The sequence below is a fragment of the Leucopleurus acutus genome, assembly GCF_964270905.1.
Source record: "Leucopleurus acutus genome assembly, chromosome: 19".
In the NCBI taxonomy this organism is placed as follows: Eukaryota; Metazoa; Chordata; class Mammalia; order Artiodactyla; family Delphinidae; genus Leucopleurus; species Leucopleurus acutus.
The window spans coordinates 46,483,533-46,505,636 of NC_139161.1; the positions used below are offsets into that span (position 1 = coordinate 46,483,533).

Below are 22,104 nucleotides of genomic sequence, written 5' to 3' on the forward strand. Positions count from 1 at the left end.
CACTTTTCTTCTAACGTCTCCTATCTAAACATGATTTTCCTGGAACACTATTTTCTCATATGTTCTCATGGCTTGCCCCATCACATTTTCAGGTCTGTACTCAAATGTCACCTCCACAGAGAGGCCTTCCCTGATCACCCTAGCTAAAATAGTACCCCTGTCACTATCTCACCGCCGCTTGTTTCTGTTAAAGCCCTTATCACTACCTGCCGTTCCATTATGTATTAGTCATCTATTTGTCTGTATTCGATCTCTCCCACTAAAACATAAACTCTGAGAGGACAGGGATTTCATCTGCCTCCCAGTGCCTAGAACCATGGGTTGGCATGTAGTGGGTCTTAATGAAGAGTTGTTGATTGAATGAATGATTTGCTTTATACTAAGATCATAAGTCCCTTGGACTTTGACTTACATTAGTTCTATTTTTTCCATGATCCTGGAAGGAGGGAATATTTGTTTTCTCCAGGCTTAATGTATGCCATTGCTTGAATCACTGAAAGTTTAGAAAGAAAAAATGTGGTAAAATAATAAATACTCTGCTGTCTTGTATCTTTTGACACAAAGAACCTTGGTTCATTTCTAAGTACAACTTGGACCTGATGCAAAATAACCAAGTTTTATTACAGGGTGTGTTGGGGAGAGATCCTTAGTTGAGAGAGAGTGGTATATTGGAAACATGGTCAAATCATAGAGCCTGTTGTGGGGTGTTTATGGTAGAGTTCTTAACTTGAATCGGATAAAGGATAAATCACTAAGTGCTTAGAAACATAGGAGCTGGGATTCAGTTTAAATCTGGCTCTGCCACCCATTTGCTGTTGTGAACCTAATTTTTTTTTAATATTTGGCTGCACTGGGTCTTAGTTGCGGCACCCAGAGTCTTCATTGTCGCGTGCGGGATCTTTAGTTGCGGCATGTGGGATCTTTAGTTGCGGCATGCATGCAGGATCTAGTTCCCTGACCAGGGATCGAACCTAGGCCCCCTGCACTGGGAGCCTGGAGTCTTAACTACTGGACCACCAGGGAAGTCCCATGAACTTAATTTTTATTATGATTTTATTGGTATTATTTTCTGTTACTTAGACTGTTACTCTGATAACATTATGTAAAAATATTTTAAATAAATGAGGGATTTGGGATGAGATGAAAATTTACCAGAAAGGAAAAGTGGAAGTCATTGATTGATGAAAAGCAGGTTACACAACAGTAGACACAGTTTGATTTCATTGTGGTAAAAGAAAAAATATATGTGTACATACACACACGTGAAGGAAAATCCAGAAAAAATATGCCCTAGGGTTGTTAAAAATGACCTTGGGGTAATGGAGATGTGAAGTGGAGTTTGGGGTATGGGTTTTTAGTATTTTGCTTATCTGTATTTTTCTAATTTTGCACATGATACATGTACCACTTCTGTAATAAAAAAGGTTGTTTTTAAGTGAATGAAAATAAAATAAAATAAATGAAGGGCATAATATAAAAAGTGCTATTGTAAGCAGCTGCTTATATGTATTCTTCAACTAGAACACCACTCACGTGATGGTTTTGGTTGACAGGTGCCACCATGTCGGCATTGATCCTAACAGCCTGCATTATTTGGTGCATCTGCTCAATCAAGTCTAACAGACACAAGGATGGCTTTCATCGGCTCAGGCAGCATCATGATGAATATGAAGATGAAATTCGCATGATGTCAACCGGCTCCAAGAAGTCTCTCTTAAGCCACGAGTTCCAGGATGAAACAGACACTGAAGAGGAAACATTATATTCCAGCAAACATTGAAACACACACCTTGCATCTCTCCCAGCATAAGTACCAAGCAAAGTTACAGTTCCTTTTGGGAGACACTGCATTAAGAAGAGAGACTATTTTGCTTCTTCAAAGAGCTTTGGGAAGTTAACTTGCTAAATCTGTATTCTCTGTGAATTTGGCTGGCAGTTTTGAACTTCCCCTCCTTAAAGTACTCTTACCTTAAAAAGAAAAAAAAAATCTGCTTTCTATTTATGCAGAGATGGGACAGCCACTTTGTTTTTCTTCTTAATTTAAGATGAGCTGTTTGGAGCTTATGCTATAACTGAAGAAAGCCAACTAGTGGATGTTGTATTTTGCACACCAGGTGTTTACTAGTGGCTTTAGCTTTTTCTCTTTATTTTAAATGGCCAAAAGAATCCAGAAACATTAAGGCAGGGACAGCAGTCAGAATCTGACATAAAGCTTTAAAAACTCGAGGTTTTTTCAACCTATTGAGGAGTACTTTTCTCTAGTTATTAAATAGCTGGAGTTTCTCTTATTATTCAGGTTTAATGGAGGCTGAATTGATTTTGAAACTTATGTAACATTAGGAAATGATTAAACGGGCTTCCGTATTTGGCTTTCTACCTGTTCCAAGGCTAGATCAGAACTGGTGGGCTGTGCTCTAAGCAGGATTTCACTACCTCTTGTGTAAGGTTTAGCAAAGCTGTAAACATCCCCATTTTAAGGGAGAACTTGTTGACTGTTGTAAAAGATCTCAGTGTCCATTTGCGTAGAGCTGAGAGGGAGATCTAGCAAAAGCTGAAACTCGTGTTGCCTATCTTTTAACTTGGTAAAAACCCACAGGTGCTGTTGCTTTTATCTGTGAAGCACTAGTTTATTCTAGGAATGCCTAATTCTTTACTATTTCCTAAATTTGAACCTTTTTCTATGTTGTACACTTAGGGTTTTCAGATGACCTGGCAATCGACAAGATCTGAATTCTACTGAAAATACCTGGAAGCGTGGAAGAGACCTACTTGCACATTCTTAACCTACCTTTGAACGCAGAATATCTACGCTCCTTGTTAGCCCAAGCCGGCGCCCTATCATAGCATCCTGTTATTGAAATAGCTTGGCCAACCTTATTCGTAAAGGCCTCTGCGTGTGATTGGGTTCTTTGTCCTAATGTTTCATTTGACGGTCTCTTCTTGATCAACCAATTTTGTTAAAAGTTCAGTTGAAAGCACTTAAATATGGCTCCCTCCATTAAAAAAAAAAGTAACACTGTAGTGAGAAAGTGTTATCTTCAGTGCCAGTGGGGTTACTGCAAAGGCCTAAAAGATTTGCGTTTTATTGTGTCTGTCATATCATGCTATTCAATGGAAATGATGCTTTTTGTAAGTATGAGTCTTACCAATGATCTAATGGTTTAATACCTTTGAATGTTTTAATGGCCAAGTTGCTGCTGAACTTGTACTAATTCAGGGGATCAAAAAACTTGCTCTCATCTTTTCAAGTTGTATTCTATATCCATTAATGTATCTATCATCCCAAAGCCTTCATGTGGAAGTGGTTTACCACCCATCTAGGTCATTCAACCAAGTATTGTGAGAAATGTACCCAAAGTGGCTTCATAAACAGAGATTTGCTTTAGCAGGAATAATGAAGTCATGACATTTATTAATGAGTATCTGTGATCTAATTTGGGTGGTTCCAGGTTAAGCCATTCTGGTATTAATCCTGTTATTAACAACTCAAAATTTTGAGCCCTTGCCACCCCACTCTTAGCCCACCACGTACACAGAACAGAGTTTGTGGGGTGCTAATACTTAATGAAATATACATGATTTAATTTCTTCTAATAATGCTCTACATTTTCCTTAAGGGGATGATGTGGTGGTATCGCTTTTTGCAGCTTTATTTTTGAGTGCAAAGTCAGAAAACCAACAAAGGGCCTATGAGTGGCTGGCTCTGCTTGGGACATTGCAGGTAGAAATGAAACAAAGTTGACATGACAACCTTTACTTTATTAGCATTGGTCTTCACTAGAGGATGCCTTTTAAATTCATCTCTGTCTTAAATTAAACATGTCTTCCACTGTACATCACAGTGGCTGGAGTCCATTGCCTTTGAAGCATGTGTAAACTATTTTTAGAGATGAACATACAGGTAGTTCTTTTAATAATTTTTCCTGAAAGGAAAACCAAATTCTGCTATGAATCTTGAATCTCTAATGAATTTCTAAATAATGCATTGCTCTGGAAAACAAGGCCTTCTCAGCCTATGTTACCTGTTAACATGAATGTACAGGGTAATGACTACTAAGACTGTGTTCTCTGCCCTGCTTTGTCTTTTATTTGTGGATCTAATCTAATATGAGACCACATCAACTGCTTAAGGCGTTGAAGCCGTATGGCATGGGGAATGCATTTCTTCAGTATTTCTCCTAGAAACTTTCCATTTCCTTGGAGTCATGGAGGCAAGTAAGTATCACAGTATTAAGAGATTTGCCCAAGCCTGAGTTGTGCCTTTCTTTACTCACAAGGCTTTTGTTTTTTTTGTCCTGGTGATCAGTTTGTAAGCCTTCTTCCCTCCCAGCTCCTTAATAAAAGCAAAGTGATTGAGTAGGTAATGTTCAAAGTGTCTGCCTATGTAAATGCACTTATACTGATTATGCAGTTCAATAAGATGAACTCAAGTTAATTTCAGAAGGAAAGACCCTTTAGTTTTGATGTATTTCGCTGAACATTTGAGTAGTAGTTGGGATCCCATCCAGTTGAGGAATGCTTGCAATTCTCTTTGGAGGGAATGTGCTTTGGGACTTTGTCATCCTCCAGAAAGGAAACGTAATGTATATTTGGCGCAGTGTGATTGATTGGTTAATCTTTGGTAACTTTCACCTGAATGGGATTTGCTGAATTAATGACTATTGAACTTAAAACTAATTATGAGTTGACAAATAAATAAAAGGTAGTGCTTATGCCTGAGCTTATTGTGTTTCTGAGCTAACACCAGGTTACTCAGTAACCAGGACCTGTTCTTCTATTTCCATTTATTTTCAGCAGTAAATCATTTTATTTTCTTGTGGCCTGAAGTGCACTTGTGCCAGGTTCTGTCCTTGCTGTATTAAAAGCTTCTTGGCTATGAATGCTGTAATAGTGCCCCATGTTATGGTTCTCTGGTGGAATTGTTTTTAACAGTAGCAACTTTAATGTTACTACAAAAAAGTCCACTATGGTTGATGTTCAGTGATCTTCTATATAGCAAATTTTTGATAAGTATTTGGTTTCTGATTTGCTTTAATTAAAGCAGATTTTGGGGGGGTGATTAGAGCCCTTGATTAATGTCAGCTGAACTTGGATTTCCAGTTCACGAAGAAATGTTTCCCAACATCCAATCCTCCTATTTTTAGCAATAATTCATTAATATTCCACTTGACTTTCAGAATATTATCCTAGTTGATTTCCATTTGGCAGAATCTATTGTGAAATTTGAAAATAGGCTACCATTTTGAGGCATTTGGATATAAATTATATAAATATGTATGATTATGGCTTTTACAAATGGCATAACATGAGTATACTAGCTACCTTCTATGCTGGCCATGCTGCAGACTTTCTGGAGGTATGCCATAATGGTATTTTTTTACACACAGATTAAAAATCAACTTTTCACCTCCCCATTTTTTCAGAGTGACATTCCCCAGCTCCAGAACAATCTATAGCTATTTATATGAGGTGCCCAGAACTCATTCATCTCAAGTGCTTCAGCCTTTGGTTCATTTTCATGCACTGTGCCTTCAAAATGAAATTTTTAAAAGGGACTTTAAACAAAGTTGAATAGTAGTTTTAAAAAGTCAATCTGTGTAATTTATGTGAAATCTAAATGTAATGAGGGCCTTTCTGTTTTTTGTATGTAAACAGATCTACTAATCCTGTATAAAAGTTATTTTATGATGTTTGTCTTTCTTTGTGTTTTGTCTCATAATCTTTTTTCAAAAGCAATAGACCAGAAAAAGTTACTGTTCCAATTCAAAAGTTACGGATTTAGATTTTCTACCTATATGAGGGGAAAAATAGTCCCAGGCAAGGAATACAGGTTGTTAGCTGCAGAGTGTTTCTGTCTTCATGAATTGACTTAAAATAAAACTATGTTTCTGGAATAATTACATAGTAGCCACAGCTCAGCTAGATTGATATGTGTCCAGTCATTCCACAATGAACATAATAAAAGTGGCCATTGAAAGGTTTATGTACCCATTTCAAGGTTGTTTGTTTAAAATTTGGTTCTTTTTACAGATGAGCCGAGTTAGAGTAATGTGTCCTGGCACTTTTAGGCACAGTGGCAATGAATTTAATATCCCCTTTTCATTTAGCAATAACTTGTTGATACTGCTGCTCTAATAGGAATTGGGAAAACAAAGTTATATAAAAAACATGGGCTCTGCTGACAAGGAATTCATACTCCAGACCAGAAAAATAGAAATGGAAATAAGCTGTACTTCTATAGTGACGGGTTCCTCTGAAAAGAAGGTCTGCTATAGAGGAAGTACAGCATAGAGATCTGAGCATGGACTTTGGAGTTGAACCAATCTCAGACTAACTCTTGGCTCTGCTCTTGCTTCCTGTGTGACTTAGTTTTGTATAAGCTTCTTAACATTCTCTGAGTCTTAGTTTCTCTACTGGTTAAGGAATAATACCTGAAAGGATTGGAGCGGGAATTAAGCGAAATAATGTTAGCAAAGAGCCCAACATAATATTTGACTCAGAATTGAATTACCATGGTAACCAGCATCATTTGCTGTTTTCTGATCCCTGTGAAAGAAAGTTATTTTATCAAATATATGAACAAAGATCTGTTTACAGGTGGCCTTTTAAATGTAGAAGAAATCCCTAGACATGAATACTAAAAATGAAATAAACGTTTCCATTATGTAGTTCCATAAATTGTCTATAGCATGGCAGTAAAGTTTTAAATTGTGCCAAATGCTTCATATTTGTTTTTAAATAAAATTAGATTATATTTATGCTTATTCAGTGAAAACAGCCTTACTTAAGTGCTGCGAGAAATAAGAACCATAAAGATGGCTCTTTTTCCCCCAACGTTTGAAATATTTTCCTGAATTTTTGTCTGGAGTTTTCTCATAACTCAATCAAGAAACTTTTGGTTTGTGTTATAAATAGTAACCTACCAATTATATTCAGTTTTTCAGATTTCTAGAAGCTGATTGTTCTCAGCAAAGTAAACATGAATGCTCAATGCTAATGCACTACTCAGTTACGAATAAATGCTAGCATGTAGGTCTTCACCTCTTACTGTCACTTGCAGTTAGAATGCCAGCTGATGCTATGCTGTTTACAGCCTCAGATAAATACACCATTAACTCCCAATTCAAAACCAATGAAATCAGCCTATAAAGCCAAATTTTAACTTTAGTATCACAATTTCCACCTACATTAATCAGTAGAATGTTAAAAGTAAGCATGTTATTTGGCATTGTGCCTGGAATCCTATTCTCTATCACTGTGTAAACAAATGTCAACGAGGCAAGCAAGAATTAGAGTAGAAAGTCATTCAAGTTTAGAGGCCAGCCTGGAAAAAGCTTGAAAGCAGAAGGGTGAGAAGCTTGATTAGACTGAAAAATGTGATAATTGGAAGTGGGAGTATATAGAGATGGATGCCTCACATTCAGCTAAGACAGTTTATTGATTCAGTCAGAAGCCGTATGAAGAGATTTTGATATAGTCAGAGCTGTAGGTGGAAAATAAAAGTAGTAGGAGGAGAAATTTAAGATAGAACATGTAGAAGGAGATAATGGATTAAATAGAAATTGTTTTAACATGGATTATATTCTGTGATTGTCATTGAGGTTGAGCCAAAGTGAAAGAATCACTGGGAAGGTCTAGATTGCTAGATCTGAACCACTAGTAATTTCGAGTATTTGCAGTTATTGCAATATTTATAAGTATTATCATCACTTATTTTTGTATGATTCCTATTAGAGTTTCTCAAGATCAAACGACTTCTGATTTGGTGTTTGAAAGATGGCAGGTGCCCAGAAAAATTGATCCTAAAGATAGTTAGGGAATGGGATAGATGGGGAGTGGGTATATTATGGTAATAGCTGAATTGGATGACTGCTAGATTTTAAAAATAATTTAGAAGATTTAGATTTCCCGAAAAGTTGCGAAGATAATATAGAATTGGCTGCTGGACTTTTATTTGGAGGGTGTGGGTGTTGGGAGGGCAGAAGAGAAAGGATTGTACAGTTTGCTATTCAGCAGGACTTGAACACATTTGAAAAGGAGTGAGCATAGGAGGGAACACGATGTCTAGAACCTAGTCAGGTATGTAGAGCCTGGGTAGTCCAGGTGTCAAGCCACGTGGGACTACTTCTAGTTCAACTTAGATCTTCTCTAGCGGAAGTTATCTCCATCCTAGATTTGGAGATCTCACTATTTTTCAAGAGCGATGACCAAACATGGAAAAAGATAACTAAGCATGTAGAGAAATAAGACACCACCAGTAAAAAAAGCAGAAAAAGCCCACCAGCTTCAGATGACATTATCAAACACTGTAAAGCAAATAAACTTACTGTTTTCAAAGAAATAAAAGATAAACCTGAGACTATCACAGGTAAAATAATAGAACTTCTAAAAATGAAAGTACAGAAACTAAGATGGATAGTTGGCAATGGCAGTTTGGACACAGAGAAGCAGAAACTAGAAGGCAGATCTATATAGAGACAAAATGGTAGAAAATAGGAAGGAGAGGGTAAAAATATGACGAATGCATGTTTGATCATTTGTTTTAGAGAGAAAGAGGAGAAAGAATGAAGCATAGGAAACTAAGAGACAACGATGGAGAATTTTCCAAAATTGATAAATGGTATCTGTAGATGAAACTCCATCCAAGACAGACAAAGTAAACATCCACACTTAGACACATTGGTGAGACTGCTGAGCATCAAAGACAGAAAAAAATGTAAAGCAGAAAGAAAAGAAATTAACTTCAAAGAATTAGCAATTAGACTGAGATTAGAATCACTCCCCACAAAGGAAACCAGCACAGTGAAATTAAACTTTGGAAGTGCCAGGGAAGACATTAACTTCCAACATAGAATTCTCTATTGAACATATCTTTCAAGAATGAAGGTGAGGGCCTTCCCTAGCAGTCCAGTGGTTAGGGCTCCAGGCTTCCACTGCCGGGGGCATGGGTTCGATCCCTGGTCGGGGAACTAAGATCCCACATGCCGCATGGTGCGGCCAAAAGATTTTTAAAAGAATGAAGGTAAACGTCCAGGTAGCTGAAAACATTGGTGGCAACCTAAGCTCCCCATCTCCCAATATTTCGTTGTAAAATAAGGCAAAAAACAAGAAGGAAAAAGTAAATCTATACAAAAACCTCAGTGTAACTTGAAGCCAGACAATTTTGAAACTTCAAACTAACAATAAAATGAGAAAAATCACCAAATCTCTGCATATACTTTCACATGCCTGCCCCAGTCCCACCTCAGAGCAAGGCTTTGTGGAGAGAAGGCAGAGGGAGATGAACTTCAAGAAAGAGAGAAGAAGGATGCCAGCAAATGGGCCTAAAGTTAGTGTAAAACTACTGCCAAAAAGACTAAGTGCACCATAAGTCTGAATGCTCTAAAAAATATGTGCAAGCAGATCAGAGCACAAACCATAGAGAAGGGGCTTCAAAGTGAGCACAATTTAAAGGGGCTGGTGTAATCTAAGCGGGCAGTCTCTGAAATACAGAAAAAAAGTGAAAAAGGAGATGGACCTTTTGACAATTAGGTGATGAGAGAGAAAAGAAAAAGGAAAACTTACAGTCCTGCAAGATAAATGAAAACTGCAAAATTGGAACACTTATGACCCCTCCCTATCACCAAAACAAACCAACAAAAACCCCACTAAAGTATGTGAACTTTGCTGTATGGACAGAAGAGATCTCAGCCATGAAGCATGGAAATATCAGTAACAGATATGAATATTGATAAGGAAGAAACAAATTTGTCATTATTTGTAGATATGATTGTGCATGTGAAAAATACAAAAAATCTACAGATAAGTTAGAGATAATAACATAACTTAGCTTTACTTCCAGTTATGGGTGGATTAAAACAGAAAGACCTTCCCATCAAGAATAATTAGAAAAGCTTGGATTTTAAAACAACCACCAAAAAACCTGTTGAAGGATTGGAGAGCTACTAAAGTAACAAAGACTTAGGGGTCAAGATCCTAGCAAAGGGAATTCAGGGATGAAAATAATGAAGGTTTTACCTTAAGTTATTGGTTGATTCATAAGTGGTGACTAAGAGTTTAGAGATGCCTGGTAGCAGAGAGGCCAGGCAAGAGGCAGAGAACCATGCAGAAGCTTTAGGCAGTACCACTGTGTGGCAGGAAATATGAATTCAGCACCTATCAAGGCAGTGGGCACCGGTCAACTTTAAGTTAGGACACTTGAATGGCTACACATTAGAAGTAAGAGCTAGTCAGAAACAGACCAATTTTTATGTAGAATCCCACTTGGTATTAGTCCCATCCCATACTGGAGTAAGCTGATCTGCCCCTACTTGAACTGCCTGCAAGAAGCAGCAAACTGTGTCTGGAGCAAGATACCATCTAGAGCCTCAAATGATTACTACAAATTTTAATCCATAACATATAGCATCCAGTTAAAAGTTACTTTTATTGTCACATCTCAAATGATGAAAGATCAAGAAAAAAATAGAAACAGTCCCACGGGAGTTACAGATTTTTCAGTTATCAATCAGAAACTTTAAAACAATGGCAAGGAATAAATTCAAAAAAGTATAAGACAATGAAGAATTTTTTTTTTTTTTTTTTTGCGGTACGTGGGCCTCTCACTGTTGTGGCCTCTCGCGTTGCGGAGCACAGGTTCCGGACGTGCAGGCTCAGCGGCCGTGGCTCACGGGCCCAGCCGCTCCGCGACATGTGGGATCCTTCCGGACCGGGGCACGAACCCGTGTCCCCTGCATCGGCAGGCGGACTCTCAACCACTGCGCCACCAGGGAAGCCCCCAAGATGAAGAATTTTAGCAGATAATTAAAATATATTAAAAATTAAACGGAGGCTTTCATTTCTCGACAAAATGGACTAGATGTATTTCTCTTCTATTCCTCCCACTAAGCACAGCAAAAAACCTCATGCGTTATATATAAAACAAAGAAGACTCAGAAAGGTGGAGAGAAGAAGGCAGACCAACTAGGAACCTCCAAGGGACCTCCAGCATCCAAGGTACGACACTGTGGTGAATTCCTTGGTTTTCTTTTTGCCTCATATATCCCATAATGGATGCTGGAGAAGCTGGCAACCCAGAAGTGGCACACGGGCTTAGTTGCTCCGCGGCACGTAGGATCTTCCCAGGCCGGGGCTCGAACTCGTTTCCCCTGCATTGGTAGGCAGCTTCTTAACCACTGCGCCACCAGGGAAGCCCCAGGTGTGATTTTAAAACCTTTACAAGACGTAAGATTTCTGCATTTCACAAGAACTGGTAAAATGTGGACACGAGCAAACTGTGATAATTTATGTATCTATAAAGAGTGAGTTTGGACAGCTGATTTTAACAGGTTGAGGGGTCAGGATGAGGCACATGGAAGCAGTTAGCACACACTTTTTAGATTTGGCGGCTGGGAAGGAAAGAGGGCTGGGATTCTACCGTAGACAGAGGAAAAGGCGGCCAGTGGAGAAGAGCACATATATCAGAGATGTGGGATAATGGAACACAGGCAGAGGTAGCATGAAGAGGTTGGTCTTGGGAAGAAAAGAGCCTCTGGCTTGGAGAAGAGAAAGAGGCTGGCTGAAGATGCACATTTGAGAGAAGGTGAAGGAAACAGGTAGTTGTGTCTAAGGATAACTTTCTTCTCAGCCTGGGAGGTCCCTGTTGGAGAGGGGATAAGCCCAGCTGAGGGCGATGATGTAGGTTTAGGGCGCGGAGAGCGGAAACCAACACCAGAAAGGCAGATGTTCAGGGAGTGTCAGGTGCTAAACCTGAAGTTGTCAGTCTCGCTGCTCAAAAGGTGTAAAATGATGAATTGACCGCCAGGTGGCGGTGTCTGTGGAAGCTCACGTATCCCATCGGCCCTGGCGCCAAGCGGAAGAAGGCGTGGAAATGACTCTCTGGCCCGCATCGCCTCTACTCTCCTATCCCGACTGACGTTGGACAACAAAGATGGCGGCAGGAACCAGCAATTACTGGGAAGGTAAGGGGAGACTTCCGTGTGCGTCTCGCCGAGGGGCAGAAGAGCTGAGCGAGGACGGGTCTTGGCGGAGGCAGCAGGGGGAAGAGCCTGTCTTCCGGAGCGGCCGAGTTGACGGGCAGGGCCGGGCTAGTGCGAGCCGCCGGGCCTGGGGGCTGTAGAGACCGTGCGGTCTGGGGAGGGGACTGACCTGAGCGACAGCGGGACCTGGGGCAGGGGTTGGGCAGAGAGGGCTGAGCCGGGACCGAGAGGAAGAGGGTTTGAGTCGCCCGAGGAGAGCTGGGTTGAGGGGGGAGCGGAACTCGGACGAAGGGGGTTGGGTGTGAACTCTGGGAGGAAACGAGTGTTGAGCGAGAATATGCCGAGTCCAGGAGACTGGAGGTATCAGCGCCTTAGAGTTGAGGTAACTGTTGGGCAGTTGAGTAGGAAAAGAGGAAGGAGAAACTTGTCAGTCCGGTCCATCGAGGGAAGTTGTGTGAGCGGAATGTCTCCCTCCTGTTGGGTCCGCTTGGCACCTTCAGTCTGGGACTTCGAGGACTGGGTGTGGAGTCGCGTTTGAAGGCAGAGGAAATAACTTTACCCTCTGCTCTGGAAATCGGTTTTCTTAAAAAGAGAAAGTTGAGAGAACCAGTGTGAGTTGTAATTATTGCATTTGCTTTACCTCTTCTACCAAAAAAAATCTTGTGACTTGACAAGCAAGTTTATTTAATCTGAAAATATGGTTTGATAAAATGGGCTCATGTAAAACTCATTCCTAGACCATGATGATAAGCAGAGATCAGAGAAGGCTGACCTTTTTCTTTCAGTTGTCTCTTTGCTTTACTGCAAAATAGAAACTACTCTCCGAATCCCTTTTCCCTTTTAACCTATTTCCTCTTGCTACCCACCGAAGCCTCTGGAACCCACCACAAATAGCAGTATTGTCACTATCAGCCACTTGGTCTAAAATACTTAATTCTGAGGTCATCCATACTTGCTTGTTATACTTTCAAAATGCTTTTACTTGATGTTTTCTACTATAGAAGACAGTTACTAATTACAGAGAAGCATGCTTATAGTTTAAAACATGTATTAAAACGGTTATTTGAAATGTGTGTGCTAACTAGAAAATATTTTAAAATTATGTAGAAGTGGCTATTGGTATCTTGAACATTAGTCATTAGGCTATACTTTCTTGAAGCGTCATGCTCTAATAATTATAGCAGCTTATTATTGACAGCCTACTCTGTGCCAGGTGCCTTAAACACATGATTAGTAATGCATAGGAAAACCCTGAAGCTAGGGGTTTAAAAAACAAAAAGCAGAGATTCATAGGTTAAGTAGATTGTGAATAAATCAGAGCCAGTTCTCAGAACTTCAGAACTTTAGGCTGAGCTGAGATTCTAACTGAGGTTTGGCCTCTGAGAAAATGTGCTCCCCTGTATTACCTGCATGCTGCTTCCTACTTCTGGTTGCTGATAAGTATATTGAAATAATGTTTCATATTCTTACTCCTGAAAGATGAAATCTTTATACTATGCCTTCTGTATTTCAGCCCTTTTATTTTGACCTCTACTTCACCATTAATGAGAGTATTCACATCTAGATATGGGCTTCCTCTCACTCAACCACCTTAGATGCCAAACCATTATACCAATTTCTCTGCATGCTTGTTTGCTTCTGTTCTTTAAAAACTTACACTTTATTTCTGTTTTACTTATATTTTACCTTGTCGGTAGCACATCGTTTACTGTCAAACTCATCCTCTCCAAATATCTTTCAGTAAGCTTATTGAAAGACAGTTTTTTAAATCTTTGTCAGTGATTTTTTTCTTTACACTCAAGCACTTACTCACTGTACTGTTAAGAATTTCATAAGCTTAATAAAGCTTTGGAACATAAAGAGATAGGAAAATCCTTGTCAAAAACAGTGATGGTTTCTTTCTTATAAAGTTAGCTGGTAAATTGATATAATGCTTGTCATAAACCATACTCGGTTCCTTTGTGATTTGTATTCTCTTCTGTTTTCCCCTGAATTAAAATTAAAAATTTTAGCTATTGCTATATAAGTAATTTCAGGGATGTTAGAACAGCATTTGTTGTCTAGCTGTCTTTGGGATAAAGCTGAAAATTTGCATTTCCCACTGTTTCTCCCCTTTTTGCCTCATCTGAAGTTTAAATAAGTGACAATTTGCTTTCCTGGGTAGGTGTTTGGTTTGCTTCTTTTAATACTTTTCTTTAAGGGAGACTCTAGATATATGATCATTTTCATAGTTTGTTTTCTTCAGAAAAGTTTTGTGATTTTTATATGTACTGATGGATTTTTTGTGTCTAATTATTTGCTTTTGTAATTTTGTTAAAGATCTCAGGAAACAGGCTCGACAGCTGGAAAATGAGCTTGACCTGAAACTAGTTTCCTTCAGTAAACTATGTACAAGTTACAGTCACGGCAGTGCCCGAGATGGAAGACGCGACAGGTATAGGTACTACCAGATTCTCTCTATTATGCCTTAAACTATATAATGTTTTTGAAGCATTAAAAAAATAAAGTAAAATATATAACTCTGTAACTTGGTCTATTGGTAAATTTTTGGTATTTTATTTTTTGTTTTTGCCTTGTTTTTTAGTGACTTATAAAAATTCTTAAGTCTTGAGACGAACATTTATTTGGGATCCTTAGGCAAAGACTGTGTTGTTGTCAGGAGGAAAATGCTAAGGCTTAAGAGTGAGTTTGCATCAGAAATAAGCCGGTATAAGGAAATGTTGCTTTGCCCACATTGTATTTCTTATATTTTCTGATTGCTAAATGGATCTGAGAGACTACTCAAATGCACAGTATACCTACTGCTATTCTGGTGTTTTAGAGTTAATAATGATCGAAGCTCTTTTAAAATTTGGTTCTTTTTTGAGAAACTGGTATACTACTATTTTGAACATATTTAAATGTATTCTTATCTTTGAAACTCACTTTAGACCATCCACTTTGTTTTGAAAAATATTAGGAAATATTTAAGACACTTAGGAAGATATAAAGAATAATATAATGGATCCCCATGTGCCTATCTCCCACTTTAAGAAATAATCATTACCAATTCAGTTGAGGCCCCTGATGGCATCCCATTTTCTCCCTCCGGGTAATCTCCATATATTTTTACTACATATATATTTGTGTTCCTGAACAATTCATAATAGTTATTTTGCAACTTGCTTTTTTGTGTAACATTATTTTTGAGATTAAGCTATGGATACATTTGACTCTAGTATATTCATTTGCTGCATATAGTATTACATCGTGTGCTTGTATCAGTTTATTCTGTAGATGAGTGTTGTTTCTAATTTTTGCTTATTTTAATAATTTTAAACACAAGAGTGTTCATCATGCCTCAGGTCCTGTTTTTAACAGCTTTATATAAAGGCTGCTGGGAACATTTTTACTTATTTTACATACCTTCTTGAGGATTGGTGGTAGGTGGGATATTCTTTCAGCTAGTAATAATAAAAACTGAGCTTGGATTTGAAACCAGATCTTTCTATATCCTGAGCCCATGCTCCAAACCTTTCTGTGTACATTCCAACAAAAGTCTTATTTCAGTACTATAGCGAGTGTTGCTTCTTTTTACAAGGTCACATGATTAAAGAATTAAAGATAGCAGGGCCAACATATTGACTTTAGGAGCTAAAAGTAAGCTATTGGCATGTCACATAGCTTTGATTGCAATGCATTGCTTTCGGCTTGCCTTTATTTAGCAGGTAAAGAGAATGAGGAATATTCTTTTCTATGAGTAAACTTATTTTATCACTAGAAAGCATTTTTCCTGAATTTAAGTCTCCCATTTGACTATGCCAGTGAGTATACAATTTTAAAACTCCAAACTGTTAAGAGATACGATTACATGATGCTTTTCCTGTGTTCTCTGTGTATCACGATCTTAATTCAGACGCACCTTGTTTTATTGCGCTTTGTTCTATGTGCTTCACAGATATTGCATTTTTTTTTACAAATTGAAGGTTTCAGCCCTGTGTTTAGAAGTCTGTTGGTGCCGTTTTTCCAACATCATTTGCTCACTTCGTGTATCTGTGTCACATTTGGTAATTCTCGCAACATTTCAAACTTTTTCATTATTAGGATATATTTCTTGTGGTGATCTGTGATCAGTGACCTTTGATGTTACTTTGTAATTGTTTTGGGGCACCACAAACTGCACCCCTATAAGATGACAAAGTTAATTGATAAATGTTATGTGTGTTCTGATTCCTCCGTGGACAGGTCCTTCCCCCATCTCTTTCCCTCTCCTCAGGCCTCCCTATTCCCTGGGACACAACAGTATTGAAATTAGACCAATTAATAACTACAGTGACCTCTAAGTGTTCAAGTGAAAGGAAGAGTTGCACGTCTCTCACTTTAAATTAAAAGCTGGAAATGATTAAGCTTGGTAAGAAAGGCATATTGAAAGTCGAGATCAGTTGAAAGCTAGGCCTGTTGTGCTAAACAACCGAGTTCTGAATGCAAAGGAAAAGTTCTTGAAAGAAATTAAAAAGTGCTACTCCAGTGAACACACAAATGATAAGAGAGTGAAAAGCCTTATTGCTGATATGGAGAAAGTTTGAGTGGTCTGAATAAAAGGTCAAACCAGCCACAACATTCCCTTAAGCCAGGGCCTAATCCAGAGCAAGGCCCTAACTCTTCAATTCTGTGAAGGCTGAGAGAGGTGAGGAAGCTGCAGAAGAAAAGTGTGAAGCTAGTTGAGGTTGATCCAAGAGATTTACGGAAAGAAGCAGTCTCCATAACATAAACGAGCAAGGTGAAGCAGCAAGTGCTGATGCAGAAGCTGCAGCAAGTAATCCAGGAGATGCAGCTAAGCTGATTAATGAAGGTGGCTACACCAAATAGCACATTTTCAGTGTAGACAGAACAGCCTTTTATTGGAAGAAGATGCCACGTAGGACTTTCATAGTTAGAAGTTGATGCCTCAAAGCTTCAAAGGACAGGCTGACTCTCTTGTTAGGGGCTAATGCAGCTGGTGACTTTAAGTTGAAGCCAGTGCTCATTTACCATTCCAAAAATCCTAGGGCCCTTAAGAATTATGCTAAATCTACTCTGCCTGTGTTCTATAAATGGACCAACAAAGCCTGGATGTCAGCACATCTGTTTACAACATGGTTTACTGAATATTTTCAGCCCATTGATGAGACCTACTCTCAGGAAAAAAGTTTCCTTTCAAAGTATGACTGCACATTGACAATGCACCCAAGAGCTCTGATGGAGATGTACAATGAGATTAATGTTATTTTCATGACTGCTAACACAATGTCCATTCTGTAGCCCATGGATCAAGGAGTAATTTCAACTTTCAAGTCTTATTATTTCAGAAATACATTTCTATGGCTTCCGTAGATAGTGATTCTTCTGATGGATTTGGGCAAAGTCAGTTGAAAACCTTCTGGAAAGGATTCACCATTCTAGATGCCGTTAAGAACATTCATGATTCACGGGACGAGGTCAAAATAACTACATTAACAGGAATTTGGAAGAAGTTGATTCCAAACGTCATGGGTGACTTTGAGGGGTTCAAGACTTAAGTGGAGGAAATAACTACAAATGTGGTGGAAATAGCAAGAGAACTAGAATTAGAAGTGAAGCCTGAAGATGTGACTGAATTGCTGCAGTCTCATGATAAAACTTGCACAGATGAGGAGTTGTTTCCTGTAGATATATAAATTTCTTAAAGGTGAATGGTTTCTTGAGATGGAATCTACTTCCGGTGAAGATGCTATGAAGATCGTTGAAATGACAGCAAAGGATTTAGAATATTCCATTAACTTAGTTGATAAAGCAGCAGCAGGGTTTGAGAGGATTGACTCCAATTTTGAAAGAAGTTCTACTGTGGGTAAAATGCTATCAAGTAGCATTGCCTGCCACAGAGAAATCGTTCACAAAAGGGAAGAGTCCATCAATTCAGCAACTTCAGTATTGTTTTTTAAAATTGCCCCAGCCTTTAGGACCCGGATCAGTCAGCAGCCATCAACATCAGGGCAGGGCTCTCCACCAGCAAAAAGATTACTCACTGAAGGCTCAGATGATGGTTAGCATTTTTTAGCTATAAAGTATTTTTAAATTAAGATAGGTACATTGGTTTTTTAGAATAATACTATTGCAGACTTAATAGATTACAGTAAATTGTAAACGTAACTTTTTATGCACTGGGAAGCCAAAAAATTAGTGTGACTCACTTTATCGAGATACTTGCTTTATTGTGGTGGTCTGGAACTAAACCCACAATATCTCTAAGGTATGCCTGTACTTTTATGACTCCTTTAAAGGGGAAACTATTCAAGAACATTCCCTCAGAAATTCTACAACAAATTGGAAATGAGTTTGTGGAATTACTTCAGCCTCACTGTCCCTTTTAATGAGAAACCTAGAGCCATGAGGACCAAGATCCAATGTGCATTCTAAAGTTTTGTTTGTTGCCCAGGTTGAAAGCACATCATAATGAATAAACTCAGTGACGACCAGAAGTTTCTTTCAGGAGTAATTTTTTTACTTTTTGTATTTTGAGAACTTTATGATCTTATGAATCACCATGTACTTATAAAATGAATTAAATTTAACTGAATCTTAGTATTGTGGAGAGTATGTTTTTGACCTTTTCCCCGGGCTCATACCTCCCTGAGAATGGTGAGTGTAGAGATTGCCTCCTCATCCATTCAACAAGTATCTAAAGAGCATCTACTGTGTGCCAAGCACTATTCTCAGTGATAGGCATATATCTGTGAGCAAGACATAGGCAGTTTTCCTCCTGACGGAGCTTATGTTATTGGCCCATTGTTCTTTTTCTTATTTCTGGTAGGGGAGGATCTGTATTAGTAGTATATAGAGCATTTCACATGGGCATGTTCTGAGATAAGCAGAGAACCTTGGGTTGGCTCTGACACATGATCAAGAATGAGATATTTTAAGGCAAATAAATTAAAATTTTTAAAGAAATAAAAATTTGGACCTAGTTAAACGTCCTAAAATAAAAATCCTCCTTATTGGCTATTTCACTGCTTGTTACTATTGCTGTAGATGTGTATGTGGAAAAGGAAAAGAGCTAAGGTAAATTTACCAGTAAACTGGTTATTTAATCTTTTCATTTACTGCACCCAAGCAACTGTCACAGGGCAAGAAAAAGTCTTCAGTAAGGTTGGAGAGCATAGTCATTTCCTGGTATTTATCTGTGTTCAGTATAACTAAGATCAGTATTGAGCTGCAGCTGCTCATATGATAGTATATACCATTTGGGACCTAATGAAGGTTAATGGTTTTTCAGAAGAGACAAATGAAACTTTCAAGACATGTGGTTTTAGAATTTGAATTTGTCAAACATAGTTTCACTTGTAAAAAGTTAGGATTGACTATTAAGATTTCAGAAGACAGTTAAATACATTTTTGCAAAGCAAAACAGAAACAATTATGTAATATAAGTGGAAATGTAAAGGATTGGTATTAAAACTTCCCTGCTGGATGTGGCTATCTGTATTAGACTTAAAGCCAGTTCCTGATTATTTAATAACTATTTATCCAATCTGTGGATTGTTTAAATCTCAATTTTATTTCTTCTTGGAAAGAGTTATAGAAGGAAAAGAGAACTTAAATTAAGGTCTCAGGAACCATAATTGAGGTAAAAATTTTAAAGGTTATTCCTCACAGAGCTAACATAATTTGTAATACATTTTATGGCTCTTCTTAGATGCTGTACTACATAGGTCTGCAATTTTATTTCACATAATTTGTTCCTTTAGATAAAGCATTTAATTGGGCACTGCCATAGTTTAAGTTACTTTCATTTGGGAAACAGTAAACAAGCATTTAGAATTTCTTTGCATTATTAAGATTGGATGTATTAAAGCTTGGGACAGTCTTACATTCAATTATATTTTATACTGAATTTAATATTTAGGATGTGTGATCTTTATAGAAAAACTTCTATAAAATTATAACTTCTTAGGAAACAAAAAGAATGTCTCCAGGGTTCCACTTGACCTCTTTAAGAATAATTACCTTATTATTTTAAGTATATTTTAAAGGATTAGGTTTAAGTAATGGATACTCTTTATTTGAACTTCTCTTCAGCTCTGACACAACACCCCTTTTAAATGGATCAAGCCAAGACAGAATGTTTGAAACTATGGCGATTGAGATTGAACAGCTTTTGGCAAGGGTAAGTACCTTCTGTTAAATGGCTGTTTTGCTAATAACTGTGTACCTGTTAGATATGGTACTAGATTATATTAATGCAGACATATTTATTGAAATCACCCTTTCATTCAAGGTTTATGCCTCCCCAGGCCACTTGAATTTTGATGACAGCCATTCCCAGGTCCTATGGATGTTACTTTAGCCTTTACGGATTATTTTGGGGAAATACTGAAGCCTTGCCTGCTGTCTTCTTGGTTTTGTTTTTGTTTTTTGCTGTTAGCCAGAAAGGCATATAGGCATATAATTTACTTTTATCTCTTTACAGTGCTTTCTAAAATATTTTTATTGGTTTTCTTTTTCTTTCTTTTCTTTTTTTTCTGTTTTAGCTTACAGGAGTAAATGATAAAATGGCAGAATATACCAACAGTGCCGGTGTCCCCTCCTTGAATGCAGCATTGATGCATACATTACAGCGACATAGAGACATATTGCAGGTAGTACATTGGGCTTGAGATTTTTATGTTATTATAGGAAGTTTTAGGGTTTTTTTTTACTCTATGAATAGAATGTGTTCACGTGTATGTAGGGGAACAAAGGGAAAAATCTTGTAAGAGGATAAATGCCATGCTATAGAAGTTTGTCCTGTTTTACTTTTTTTTCTTGATATTATAAAATTCTGAAAATGGTTAGCAGCTCTTGCTTTTGCCAGGTAAAATTGAATAATATTCATCAGTAGGTAAGTATACTTCTACTGTGGAAGATCTTGCTAGCTAGCTGAAACAGTGAAATAGCCAGTGGTCACGCATAAGCAGTCATGTGGTGGTTTAGAGTATACTTTCGTCAAGCTTTGAAGGTAACATGGAAGAGAAGTAATTTGCTATATTTAGTGTATTGTTTGAGAAAAATATTAAAAGTATACCAGTAAAATGAAAAAACTTTTAAAGATTCACATGGGAGGTGTTAAAAATATAGTGGTACAAATATGAAGGCAAATTTTTTTTTTTTGGCTGCGTTGGGTCTTCGTTGCTGCGCACGGGCTTTCTCTAGTTGCGGCGAGCAGGGGCCACTCTTCGTTGCAGTGCATGGGCTTCTCATTGCAATGGCTTCTCTTGTTGCAGAACACAGGCTCTAGGCACACGGGCTTCAGTAGTTGTGGCACATAGGCTCAGTAGTTGTGGCTCACGGGCTCTACAGTGCAGCCTCAGTAGCTGTGGTGCACGGGCTTAGTTGCTCCGCGGCATGTGGGATTTTCCTGGACCAGGGCTCAAACCTGTGTCCCCTGCATTGGCAGGTGGATTCTTAACCACTGCGCCAACAGGGAAGTCCCCAAATTTTTTAATATTGAAAAAATTCAACCATTTCTAATTTTTAAAACTTGTTAAAAATAGGACTAGAAGGATACTTTATTTACCTAATGCAAAAATGTGTACATTAGATTAAAATCTGTCATAATGCTTAATAATAAAGCACTAAAAGCTTTCCCACTGGAAGAAAGAAAACAAGACAAGGAGGGACTTCCCTGGTAGCTCAGTGGTTAAGGATCCATGTGCCAATGCAGGGGACATGGGTTCAATCCCTGGTCCAGGAAGATCTGCATGCTGTGGAGCAACTAAGCCCATGTGCCACAACTACTGAGCCTGTGCTCTAGAGTCCGCGAGCCACAACTACTGAGCCTGCATGCCACAGCTACTGAAGCCCATGCGCCTAGAGCCTGTGCTCTGCAACAAGAGAAGCCACCGCAGTGAGAAGCCTGCACACTGCAACGAAGAGTAGCCCCTGCTCGCGGCAACTGGAGAAAGCCCACGTGCAGTGACAAAGACCCAACACAGCCAAAAGTAAATAAATAAATATATTTGAAAAAAAAAAAGCAAGACAGGAATACCCACAATCCCCATAGATGTTTAACATTGTTTAGAAGTTCTTGGTGGTTCAGTTACACAATAAAAAGAACAAGATATAAATACTGAAAAGGGAGACAAAATCTGTA

General features: G+C 38.3%; 2 protein-coding genes across 3 annotated transcripts in view; both read left to right on the forward strand.

The window, feature by feature from the left end:
* The window catches only part of CPD (carboxypeptidase D), a 67,382-nt gene extending 61,694 nt beyond the window's left edge, over positions 1-5,688 (forward strand). The window contains exon 21 of the mRNA XM_082861439.1: positions 1,554-5,688. Coding sequence (XP_082717565.1) covers positions 1,554-1,780 — 227 coding nt within the window. The 3' untranslated portion in view covers positions 1,781-5,688. The remainder of the gene's footprint in view (positions 1-1,553) is intronic.
* Positions 5,689-11,920: 6,232 nt separating this feature from the next.
* GOSR1 (golgi SNAP receptor complex member 1) overlaps positions 11,921-22,104 on the forward strand; it is a 49,947-nt gene continuing 39,763 nt past the window's right edge. Inside the window, exons 1-4 of one of the 2 annotated variants that reach the window (XM_082861355.1) lie at positions 11,921-11,960; positions 14,298-14,418; positions 20,052-20,139; positions 20,504-20,611. In XM_082861355.1, the coding sequence (XP_082717481.1) occupies positions 11,930-11,960; positions 14,298-14,418; positions 20,052-20,139; positions 20,504-20,611 (348 nt within the window). In that variant the 5' untranslated portion in view covers positions 11,921-11,929. The remainder of the gene's footprint in view (positions 11,961-14,297; positions 14,419-20,051; positions 20,140-20,503; positions 20,612-22,104) is intronic. The other variant, XM_082861356.1, reaches the window with a different exon arrangement.